The following is a 13128-nucleotide window of genomic DNA, read 5'->3' as shown; positions in this document are numbered from 1 at the left end:
GACATATTTTCATGTAGTTTCAAGAGTTGTTTGGTGGTTTATTGTTGTACATAGGCGTGTAGTTGGTAAACAGTGGCATAGCGTGGACTAATTTAGACATGGGCGAAGTCGTATCAGCAAGGCCCCTTTTCTCTCGTTCGTACCCAATAAATCAATGTTACCAAACATGCTTTGACACGATATACCTACTTATGATAGTGAAAATAAGAAATGCGCGGTGGGAGAATATTGAAAAGCATGCAGATTTAAAGAAAGGTTTTATTTTACAGAAGTAATGTTCTTCGGCATTTTGCTTTATAGAAGTCCTCTTGTAAAGATTTTTAATTAACTTTTGCAACTAAATTTGCTTCGATTGAGAGTATTGCTAAACCAGGCAGTCGGTCCTGCTTCATACTATTTCTTAAGTAGTTTTTAATAATTTTTAATTTAGAAAAACTTGTTTCTGTGGAAGCTGTACTCACAGGCAAAGTCAACATGATTCTAACAGCAATGTAATCATTATTTGTACTGAATCATCTGATTAGCGTTTATAATGGAGTTTGGTAGATTAGGCACTAAAGATTGTAGTTCTTCGTAAAGCTCATAAGATTCAATGTCTTTGTTTTCTCCATCTTTAAATACTACATCTAAATCATTACAATGCTTCAAAAGCTCGTTATTTGGCAAAGGTTTTTTTTATTTATGACGTACAAGAATCCAAATTACTGTAATATTCAGTGAGTGCAATAAATCTTGTGTTAATATCTTGTATCACACCGTCAACCATTGCAGTAAATATTTATCCTTTACTAAATCCCATCTCTTACTGGATTTGGAAAAACGGACATTTACTTTTTGGATCCAACCAAAGAACACTTTTGCGATTGATGATGTGTTGGTTGTGTCTACTAAAATGAGATTCCAACTGTGGCAATCACAAGGAGTTAAGAATGCTCTTGGATTGATAGTTAATATTCTTGATTTTACTCCTTTTTTAATGCCGACCATATTGACGCCATTATCGCAGCCTTGGCCTCTACAAATTTGAATATTCAATTGATGTTTTCCAAGTTCATTGCGTATGACGTTGGTTAAAGACCCTCCTGTTGTTTCTGATTCTCCTAGAAAATGTTCTTCTAAATTACCGGTGGACGTATTCACGCATCTTAATATAACAGACATTTGTTCGATCAGAGTAATGTCTCTTATGCAATTCGGCATTATAACATAATACTTAGCTTGTTTAATTTTTCCTACCACCTCATTGACAATAGCTTGTGACATCAATGAATTAACCTCGCTTTGTATCTGCGGACTTAAATAGTGATTATTTAGCTGTTTTTTATTGATACGACTTAAGTGGTTATGGAGAGTTAAATCATATTTAGATAATAATTTGGATAAATCAATAAAATTGCCGCTATTTTCAATGTGATTTGGATCAAAACATTCTAGATAGCCTTGAAAAGCCAAGTTATGGGAGGCTGAATAATTTATTATATCAACCAAACTTTCAAATAAAATATACCAATATTTCTGACTTTCTTGAATCGATCTCTCATTTTCTTCATCAATTGTATTTCCATGCTTAATACCTTTTTCAAATGACAGCCATTGAACCATGCTGTTTCTATGCTCTTTCTGATTTTCGTGGTGTTCAAGAATAATATTTAGGCGTTTCCAATCATTACATCCTAGGATCAGCTGTTTGCAAGCCAGAGAAAAGTTTGCAACTGAAACAATATACTCTTGCGAAATTGAATATAATAACCCCTTAGATGTTGACTTTCGCCATTGGTTAATTTTCTCGTATAATGATAATTCAAAAAATGTCTTCCATTTTCATTTTTTGGATAATATTCGTTGCTAAGATCTAAATATTGTTGGAGACCACATTGAACTAAATCATGATGACACGCATCGTTTATCGGAAAGATCCATTTTCCTGGATCATTTTTTTCAAGCTTAGAAAATTCTGATTCTTTGTTCTCCCGAAAATTTACTGAAAATGTGCCTTCGCTAAGATCAAGAGAATTTCCAGCTCCTTCACGGAGCTCATTGTCACTTATAGTTTTATTGGATTCACACTGGATGACTTCTTCTGATTCTGACCTCGTTTTGTCATCATTCTTTTGAAAATCATTTTTTTTCGATTCTGGACTGTGGTCGACAGACTTTTGTTTTTAACTTCTTCTGTTTCTGACGACATCTTTGCATCATTCATTTGAGACTCGGTAATCTGTAATTTCAGGGGTCGATAATTTTTTTCTTTATTTAAAAATTTCCGCACAGTAGCACCAAGAGCTTCATTAGCTACGGCCGTCTCTGCTTTTCGTTTTCGCTTCGATACACCAGATTCCCATCTTCGGTGTGCATCTCTATCCCTGCTCAGGCCAGACAATATATCTGTAAAAATACAGTAATTTACCAATCCGAATTATGTAGAATTTTATTTTCAATAATATAAAACATTACAATATCGTCAATATCCCGTGGAAACCTCATAAATCTTAAAAACAAAATTTTACAAGAGAGAGTAAAAACGGTCTTTTTTTTTAATTTTTAATTTAATTATTAGTTTTTTTGTTCATATAACCGTTTATAACAGATTCTATATACATCCAAAATGAACGCGTTTAAATTCAAACTGCGCATTGAGAAGTTTTGCAACTAATATTTTCAAAAATATATATTGGGCAAAAATTGTATTCGCGAGGTTTTCACTCGTTGTCAACGATACTGATAATGTATATCATTTCTTATATGATAAATGGCAATCATTCAGTTGGTAAAATTTTATGCTTACCTTATGATTTATTTATCCGTTCGTTGGTTCAACCAGGATAAATAAATATAGAAAGATTCGATCATTCGAAGAAAGTAACCAACACTTTTAATAATTTTTATACAATCCGTATACTCAGTAACAATTTAGCACAAGCAGTAAAAATAAATAATTAAAGATATCTTAGATATGTAATGTTTTATGATGTAGTCTCAATAGCACTTATAATGAAAAGACGAAATTATGACGGATGCGAGTGAGACTCAAGCAAAGATTGGGGAGTCTGCAATTCATAGACACACTTTCTTATTATAAGCGACTCACTTACTCGAGTCACACACGCCAAGTTTAAATAAGCGAAAGGCTACCGTGTCTTTATAAATCGTAAAACTGGGGGTTGTTTTGTTGTTATTTCAGACTCAGGAAAGTGACGCATGTACCCAATATTATATATTTTTTATTTAATTTAATAATAAACGGGGATTTTCAGCTTGGTGGAATTGCATTTAAAGAGGCCTCGCGAGGACCCTTTAAGTTTGAGGTCGTGGGCGAGGGCCCACTTCGCCTACGCCTAGCTACCCCACTGTATCTACATAAGTATAATTTAGGTGTTTTTTTATATTTCATTCTGTTATTAAGGTGAAGTTTTGCTTCGAGAGTAGTGGGTTTTTACACATTATTCAACGTCGGGAGCTAATGTGCTAACACGAAAAAAAGGTCCACTACGATTTAACAATCGAGAAAAACTTTTAAGATGGAAATTTTCTCATATCGGAAATCTGAAGTGAAGTTAAAAGGGAAAAAGAGGAGATAACACAGGACGCCGTCAACAACCGAGGTTGAAAACCTGTAGCTGTACATGAGAATAACAGCGAAAGATGAGGCAACCTATGTGTCGCTGTTGTCAACTAGATTAGCAGGAGATGCATTTAATGTGTTCACTGTGCAGAAACCGACAATCTTAGAAGGTCTTAACTTAGCTATTCCAAAGCGCATACTTGAAGCCTCTTGATAGCATAACAAATGAAATTAGGCAATCCAGACAGTCGTCGGTAAAAAATACCTAAAACTTTGTACCGCGACTCGAGAAATTAAAGAACATACATTGGTAATTATCAATGCAAATTATTATAGTCAGTTTCCGTAGTTTGGTGAACTTCAAAATATAGTAGGTAAGGTATTAAAGTGGAATTATGGGATCCTTTTGTCGGACAGTCAATCATTTCCTCTGCAGAAAACGACATGCAGTAATTCTCTTACAATATAATACAGGCTTCGTTCACTGCACAAATGCATACACCAAATATTTCTAACCTTAATGATACATTTTCTAACATACCTAAAAAAACAAGTGAAGCCAAGAAGTGAATAGTCCTTGTTGATTTCTGCAAATTAAATGCAGTCACAGTAAAGAACGTTTTCCTCTCCCAAATATAGAGGAAATACTAAACCAAGTGGGAAACAGTCGATATTCTAGTAAATTGGATTTAATTAGCGGATATCATTAGGTAGGAATAGAGGAAAGCAGCCGAGAAACAACCGCATTCAGTCACAACTACGGGCATTATGAATTCGTTCATGTGTGTGCCAGGTACTAATGGCACAAATGTCCACTGAAATGTTTTTATAAAAGAAATACACAAAACTTTTCATACCTGAAGCGTCCAGGTTCCGATTTGCCGCCTTGTTAAATTATTAAAATCGGTTTACTGTCTGTCTGTCATACGTATTTTTACCAGAAACGGTTATATTGATTGACCCAAAATTTGATGGGAAGGTTGGAGCTGTGAACGCCCAAGCATACAGTGAGTTACATTGTTCTATCTTTAATTTAAGGAGGGTCTCCATCCATTCAAAAGGGGATATTCCTTTTTTTCACTAAATATAACCATGTGAGGTATCAAGTGAAAGGCCTCGCTAGTACTTTTCAAAGCTGGTTTCAGTTCTGACATTTAATGTACACGGGGAAGGGCAGGGGCTGAAAAGTGGTTATTGCTTTCACGGACCCATTCTCAGAACCTACCCAACCTAAAAATGTGAAAAAAAAAACAAGCTGCCAATATACTAAGCCGACAAATTTTCAAATAAAGTTAATATTAGTATATTACTATAATTTCTAGCATTTAAGTATATCCTGCAGTTATTAAAACGCAGTAAGAGGAGGTATAATATAAAGAATGAACCTACCAAGTTTGGTGGAAATCGCATTATTACTAATAAAGTTCTAATAGGTCACAATTGCCGTTTCAGGACAAATGCTAAACCTATGAAGGTCAGTAGCACATGAAAGCGAATATTCTGACATAATATATGCAGTACATTAAGTACTAGGAGTGCTACTGCACAGAATGTCTACTCAAAATGTTCTTATATAAGAAATAAATAAAGCCTTTCATACTTGTAGCGCTGCCTAGCACCTCCACCTTGCGAAACAGCATGACCGAAGCCGACTACGAGTGACATGTTGCTCTTAATTCAAAAGCTGAAATGGGTATGAATTATTGTCCTTTTGCGGCCTAGATTTTGTATCCATGCATACTGCATTCTTTTCAGATTCTCTCTGTAACGGTTCATAGACCACGTATTCTCAGCAAATTTCGTTATGATTGCTCCAACAATTTCGGAATAAATCTATCTATAATCAAGTTCATATACTATTTTAAACTATAGAAAATGAGCTTTCATTGAAAAGAAATCACGTCCGTCATTCTCCGGGAAGGTTTTTGAAAACATATGTAAAGAAAATAAAACAGAAATTCATTAACGGTAAATTTGTTAACTCTGCCATAACCTGCCCCAAGCCCGTTTGTGAAAGGAGGAGGGATATATAGTTTCAGTCTGAATGACTGTACGCCCGCAGCGTCTCACGGTGTGGAAAGTGCAGTTATGTATAAAATCTAAATCCAAAAATGAGAAGAAAGGGAAATTCGATGGGAACGGAGGCGGTGGCATCAATAACAACACCCTACACTGCAGGCAACAGTTTTGGTACTCGCCAAAGCACTCTCCTTCATCGCCCAGCTGAAGTTGGGGGCGAATTCCAAAAAGTGTGTATAGCATGCTCGTAAATGGCTCCGTTGCATAGACCCGGTATTCCTAGGCTCTTTGCCTCCTCAGAAACTCTAAGAATTCTATCTCAAATCAATTATGGGATTGCATCTCAACTGTGTGCTGATGTATCACTGCTGCAACTACAATCAGTTGTGTGTTGCGGTGCAGTTGCGGCTGGCAGATTGAAGGGTCAGAAGATTCGCTTTCCATCCCCAATGCCCACCTAAATTTATGCACTGTATGCGTGACAACCTGACAGTGAATCGATTTTGATAATGCTTGGTTTTACACAAAAGCTTAGAAAGGGCTGGGGAGAAGTAGATATTGCATGAATGGAATTTCACTCGAATGTCAATTATTCTCGATAATTATGACGTCACCACCTTATTTGCATGGCTTAAGATGCAGTGAAGTCCCACGAAATTGATCGGTTTGAGCTGCTATAACTTTGATACTGATAGCCGGATTTCTGTGGGACTCAGCATGTGTATGCGCGATGATGTCCTCTAAACGTTATAGTCGCAACAAACACCAAACATGTCGGGACACTGGAAGCTGGGCGCTTCGGATATACCGGTTTTGTGTTTATCTTATGTGAGAAACTCTCTATGCACGATTTTTCATCCGTACATTACTAAAAATACAAAATATTCCGTCATATTCTAGCAATCTTCAAGATACACATATGTACATACATATCAATGACATAAATACTGTGTTCATCCTAAAAAACAAACATTGTCTATTGCCGGTTTCAGGTGGTCCAGTGCAGGAAGTAGCAGTACAGCAGCAGCTCAAGCGCCGAGAACGTTCTGGTGCGCAATTAATTAAGCAACTTATTACTCTGTTAAATATAAGAATAAAAATCGTTATAATTAATTCTAAAGCCAGTTAGTTATTATTATAGTTATTATTCCTCCCCCAAGTCTTTAGGAACCTTTCAGCAACCCTTTAAAAGGAGTTCCGTCGGAACATCAAAGTTAACCCGGAACAAGCGAACCGAGGAAATATTTCGATGGATGTATTTGGGAATCGCCCCGTCGGTGACGAATCTTTCAAACATCGAATCATCACATGACTGTATGGGGAGCGCCCCTTTAAACTGCAGTTAAATTTGTCATGGTGTAGCCATTTTGGAGAAAAGTGCGTGAGACAGACAGACAGATAGTAAATCGATTTTAATAAAGAAAGATTCAATTGCGAAATTCAGGTCACACCTCGTAATTTAAAAAGCCCCTGCTTCCAACAATAGCATGTATGTACATATCGACATATTTGTTGTGTTGATGCATATCGCATTAGTTGTCGCATCAGTTACATCAATAGTCTGAGCGGCATAAATGAGTCCTACAATTTAGCATACTAAGACCTGAAAACTTCCCCAGAAAGTGGAATTTATTGCAGTTAAAACTGATTCTAAAGGCGAGTAAAGACCTATCCATTAGTATTGTCGATTCGTTGGATGTTTTTCAAAGTCCCTATTCATACATGTCGGAATACGGGAAGGTTTTGTATTCATTTTATATGAGAAATTTCTACGCGCATTTTTCTATCCGTATATAGCAACAAATCCAACATATTCATTCATATTTTTCCAAACTACAAGATATGCGTACATATTACAGCCATAGATGCTATTCTCACTCTAAGTAAACAAACTGCCTTACCGAATACTGCACATATCCATGCATGTATATAAATTGATCGTGCCTATATTCCCGGTTTACTTCACGCACACACGTATACATATGTATATATATAGTACGTATATTGAATACCGCTGATTTAATGTACAAATCTATATATCTATGGTTGGATTTTCTTCAAACTTGAACAAATTGCGCCTTATGTCACACAAATGCAAAATTTTGTAGCTTCCGGCTAAATTTCTAAAATATGCTTATATACTATTATTATATACTTTGAGGCCTAGATTTCGTTTAGATAAATCATTGTGATATTTTCAGAGTTTTCGGTTGGATAGATTCTGAGAACGAGACCTGTTACACTTTTTGTGGGCCATATTTTGAACCCTCACTCCCCTACATTTCACCCGATATCAAATATGGGGAAAGTACTAATTGAGCCATTTCATTTAATACCCTACACGACTACATTCTGTGAAAAAAAAATTGCACCCTCCATTCACATGGGGAGTCGCCTTAATTAACACAAAATGACGCCACTGCTGTATGGAAAGAGAACATCAAACCACACCATCTCACCAATTTTCGTGACAATCGGTCTAGCCGTTTCTGAATAAATCAGGTGTACTAGACAGACATCGACTCGAGTCTAATAAGTTTTTGTTTCACACAAAAGCTTAAAAGCGGCAGCAACGCTTGGGGACGAGAAATACCATTTTACTTCACCAAATCGGGTTTTAGGAGAAACTTGGGAGATTTGAGTGGATTACTGAAGGAATCTTTCTATTTGCATCGCAGGGGCTGGATAACGTTTACTACTTTCACAACTTTTCACTTCTACAGCACACGCGAAGTTTCATAGTCGCCGGACCAGAAGAAAACTCTTCATCTTCCAAGAAAAAACCGAAAAAACAGCTTTTGTTCATGCTTTAGAATTCTTAGATTTTGGCGATATTCAGTTAAATTAGCTCTAATGCAACCAGAGGGAATAGATTCGATTTATTTAATATAACATGAAAGGGAAGTATATTCTAATGTGCAGTTTTGAATCCCACATCTTAGGCGTAGAACAACACTTCGTCATCCAGCAGGACAAAGCACTCAAGTAAGTACAATGTCCAGCACTAACTCTATATGCTTAACCTCGTTCAATATCTACAATATTTGCTCGAACTCCGGGTCCATATGCGGCATGCCTTAAAAAAAAATATTTCTAGAAGGCACTGTCGGAAGCTATCCAGGAAATTTCCCCCAATGCGATTCAGTGCCTTTCCAGTTCCAATGCATTATTGTCTTACAGTTGTAATTGCAAAAATTCAAATCCGAACTTCGCTGGTGTTCAAGAATCCGTTCATTTTTCTTGCTGTGCCAATATTTTTATTGCATATGTTGATAATTTCGGTGTATATCGTGTCACACGTGGCTGAATGTGTCTTCAACTTCGTCTCTAATAAATCAATTTTTCGCCGTGTACCAACAATATCAGATTCCCATTTGACAATGTACACGGGTATCACACGAAATACAACTACAGAGGTGGAAACCCTGTACTTTTGCTTAAACCTGAGTGCGCTCACATAGAAGTACTATTTAATACCTCTTTGCTATATTTTTTATATCACAACTTTCCCGCTTCCGGGAACACAAGAACGTGGGCAGGTTGTACAAGCCTATCAAATCTTCGTAAGAAAACTGACCTGAGAACTGATTTCTTATATATTCAACAAAACATTATCAGGAGGCTTGCAAAGTTGCAAAAATACATAAAATTTGCATATTAAGAACTGCTTTTAACAATTCACATTTATGTTCTTCGCGTATAGAACATCCATTATGTTAGTGGGACTAGTTGAATAGGTACCGAGAATCCGGGAATTTTGGCTAACCGATCACGCTACCTTCAAGTAGGACTTCTGACCGTTGCTTCGCCGGCAACAATCCAATAACTTCTAGACAATATTTTTCATGCAACGAGTCGGGTTGATTTCGATGTAGCCGGCCCACCGTTTATAAGGACTACCACCTCGATACCTTGTCTCCCAATCACTCATCACGCATCAACAGTTTCTTTCCGTATTTTGTGTAAAACAAAATCTTATTAAAATCGATTCAATGTCTGTCTGTCACACTCATTTTCCTCCAAAACGGCTAAACCGATCCGAACGAAATTTAGCGCATTTAACGCATACAGCGGAGGTTGATTTTAAAGGGGGGCTCCCCATACATGCAAAGGGGCGATTTTCACAGGATATAGTCGTGTAGGGTATCAAAGGTATGAAAGGTCTCGATTTGTATTTTCCGAGACTGACATTAGTTTCGGTGTGAATTGCAAATTGCGTGAGTAAGGAGTCAAAATGTACGCACTTAGAGTGAGACAGGACTCATTTTCGGAAACTACCCAACTTAAAAATCCGAAAAAAAATCAGGGTGGTTCGCTTAGATGAAATCTAGACCTCAAAATATGTCCCATTCCGATATCTGCTCAAGTAAACTTACTAATATAGGGCCTACAAATAAGTTTTGTCGGTTTTTTCTTTAAATTTGAAGCTTTATTGTGAAAAATTGGTTATACCTTCGTTGTTCAAAGTATTGCCCATCGCTAGCCACAACTTTCTTCCATCTTTCAGACAATTCATAGATACCATCGCGCCAAAAATTGGCCTGCTTGGCCGCTATCCACTCATCGAGCCATTTTTTGAGTTCGTCGTAATTGGAGAAGTGCTGGTCAGCCAAGCCATGCTGCATCGACCGGAACAACTGGTAATCAGAAGGAGCAATGTCTGGAGAGTACAGCGGGTGGGGTAGGACTTCCCATTTCAACGTTTCTAGATATGTTTTAACGGGCTGTGCAACATGTGGACGAGCATTGTCATGTTGCAAAATAACTTTATCATGCCTTTGCTGGTATTGCGGCCGTTTTTTCTTGAGTTCGCGGCTCAAACGCGTTCAGTTTTAGCGGCTCATAGTATCCCACACCCAGCTGGTCCTACCATATACACAGCATGATCTTCTCACCATGAATATTCGCTTTGGCCGTCGATGATGAGGCATGGCCGGGGTATCCCCACGTTGCCCGACGCTTTGGATTATCGTAATGGATCCACTTTTCATCGCCAGTAACTATTCGATGCAGAAAACCCTTCCTTTCTTGTCGTTGGAGCAGATGTTCGCACGTGAAAAAACGGCGTTCGTCGTCTCTTGGCGTCAGTTCATACGGAATCCAATTTCCGACCTTTCGGATCATTCCCGTTGCTTTTAAACGGTTGGAAATGGCTTGCTGAGTGACTCCAAGTGTTTTTCCAAGTTCTTCTTCCGTTTGCGATGGATCTTGGTCGAGCTATGCCTCTAATTCTTCATCTTCAAAAATTGTTGGCCGTCCGGCGCGCTCGTCGTCTTCCAAGTCAAAATTGCCACTTTTAAAACGTCCAAACTACCTCTGACACGTTCGTTCAGATAGAGCATGGTCACCATAAACTTCCACCAAAATGCGATGACTTTCGATTGCTTTTTTCTTCATATTGAAATAATGAAGTAGAACTCCCCGCAAAAACACATTATTTGGTACAAAACTGACCATTTTCGTTGATGAAAAAAGTATTGTTGTTTATACTTCAATTAAATAATTTATACTAACGTTTGTGCCTATTGACAGTAGCTTTCCGATGAATGTTTGGAAATGTGGATCAATGGAATAAAAAACGAGCTACGCCATCTATTGTGAAAACCGACAGGACTTATTTGTAGGCCTAATAGTATATTACTACTTTTTAGAAATTTACTAAAAAACCCCCTTTGAATTCATCCTAGGACTTCCGAATGTTATACCAATATTAGGACAATATTTCCTATATATATGCTAAATTTCGTGGAAACCTGCCCATTAACGCCAAAGCGATAGCAGTTCAAACTTATCAATTTCGCGCGAGTTTACTGCTTCCAAAGTCATACAAATAGTTGACATTCGCGTGAAATATGAAATCCACATTTATGAAGAATCTACTGCAGCCCTTTTTACTGTTTTGTGTAAAATACTTATGTAAAATCTAATCTTCGAGAGATTTCCTATTCCGGTATTTGCTCAAATAAATTTACTAATAGTATATTATCAACTTTTAGAAATTGACTAAAAAACTCCCCTGAAGTTCATCCTAGGTGTACTAAATTTTGCACCAACGTGCATAAACATGCCAAGTTCCATGAAAATGCAACTAATTTTAGCTATGTGACACGAAGCATTCGTGCACCCGTCGCGCCTCACATCTTTTTCTTCAGCCTTGAGTTCACAAGCTTGTCGGGATCGGTTTCGTCATTTTATTTTATCAAATACCGCAAGACGCCGTTCCTTTATAGTCGGTCAACACTCAGAACTAGAGAGAGCGGCAGACGGACGACATTGCAGTAAATTTAAGATTTGGGACGTGCGCTGATACTTCGATCACAAAGAACACCAGTTGGGGAATGCCACTTCATCCAGGTTGCGTTAATGCGTGAGACAATTTCATTATGCAGTTCTCCATTGGCTGATAGCATTGACTCGAGATATTGAAATCGCTGAGTTCTGGTAATGGCAGTAACCTGCCCTTCGAAAACTGAACGATTTTAATATCTCGGGTCAATGCGAGAAGCCAATGGAGAACTACGTTATGCTCATCACATGTGGAAACACAAAATCTTTTATACCTGAAGCGTCAAGCTTCCGGTTTCCCGACTTGTTTTCAATTTATTTTTCAGACGGCGCTTCAATTTAATGATGGTCACGCTTGACGGCGCACCAGTAACAAAACTACGCCGGTTTGCCAAAAACGTCGAGACCTGAGCATAACATTCATTAAGAAGCTAAGGCTCATAGGCAAGTATAAAAAACTTCTGCGAGTACGGACAACTTGTGTAAGATAATTCCAGCGCCTGAAAAGAAATATTTCAATAAACTAAACTTTACATTATCCTCAGCCGTAAATGCCCGACTGAAACAGGGAATCAAAACAGGTGAACAGGAGATGCTAGGCAAACACTTATTGACGCTAATCCTATTAATTCCTCACCATTTCATGTAACTCGCTAATTAATAACCGGCATACTTCATGACAGTCGATACACGACAGCTGCTCTCCGGTGGACTAATGGGGCAGAAGTGCAGCTGATGAAAGGAAAAACACGAAACACCCAGGAATTGCACGAGGCTCCGAAGATCACTTCAATCTAACTATACAATTTTATAAAATCCCACTTGTCACAAAACACGAAATTTCACGTTTTTTTAAATCAAGCCGAAAGGAGGACGATTCACAGACTGCTAAAACCATTAACCACAACTTAAAATGAAGGAAAGAAAGCCAAAATTACCCCCAAACAGAAGAATTCCATCTTGTCAACCAAATTATTTACATTTATTTATGTAGAAACGTGTGAGATGTTTCCTCTCACAATAAAAATATCCACTCATAAGCTGCGTTCCGTGTAGCGCTTGTAAACGACCGGTGAATAACGTTCCATTTCCTCTCGAGCGTTTTATGTGCATGGATGGATCTCAGTGCACTAAAAGTATTAACTGCCATGGCATGTTCAGAATGGTTTTAGCAAACTCAATTGGAGCAGGAAGTTTTGAATTAAGATCCGCTCAAATTACAACCATTTCCAGGATTTCGCCTTTCCTAGAACTACATAGCG

General features: G+C 37.7%; 1 protein-coding gene across 3 annotated transcripts; it reads right to left on the bottom strand.

Moving 5' to 3' along the window:
• Positions 1 to 353: 353 nt before the first annotated feature.
• LOC119660820 lies at positions 354 to 13125 on the bottom strand. Of its 3 annotated transcripts, none has more exons than XM_038069678.1 (3): positions 12504 to 13125; positions 1751 to 2385; positions 354 to 1683 (listed from the first exon to the last, which is right to left on the bottom strand). In XM_038069678.1, the coding sequence occupies exon 3, from the start codon at positions 1600 to 1602 to the stop codon at positions 751 to 753; it is 852 nt and encodes a 283-aa protein (XP_037925606.1). In that variant the 5' UTR covers positions 1603 to 1683; positions 1751 to 2385; positions 12504 to 13125; the 3' UTR covers positions 354 to 750. The 3 variants fall into 3 exon arrangements, with proteins under 3 accessions (XP_037925606.1, XP_037925608.1, XP_037925607.1); XM_038069680.1 differs by having other exon boundaries at positions 12805 to 13125; XM_038069679.1 differs by having other exon boundaries at positions 354 to 2385.
• Positions 13126 to 13128: the final 3 nt, after the last annotated feature.

The sequence above is a fragment of the Hermetia illucens genome, chromosome 7 (genome assembly GCF_905115235.1).
Source record: "Hermetia illucens chromosome 7, iHerIll2.2.curated.20191125, whole genome shotgun sequence".
NCBI classification, from domain to species: Eukaryota; Metazoa; Arthropoda; class Insecta; order Diptera; family Stratiomyidae; genus Hermetia; species Hermetia illucens.
This window is presented reverse-complemented; position numbering and strand designations above follow the sequence as displayed.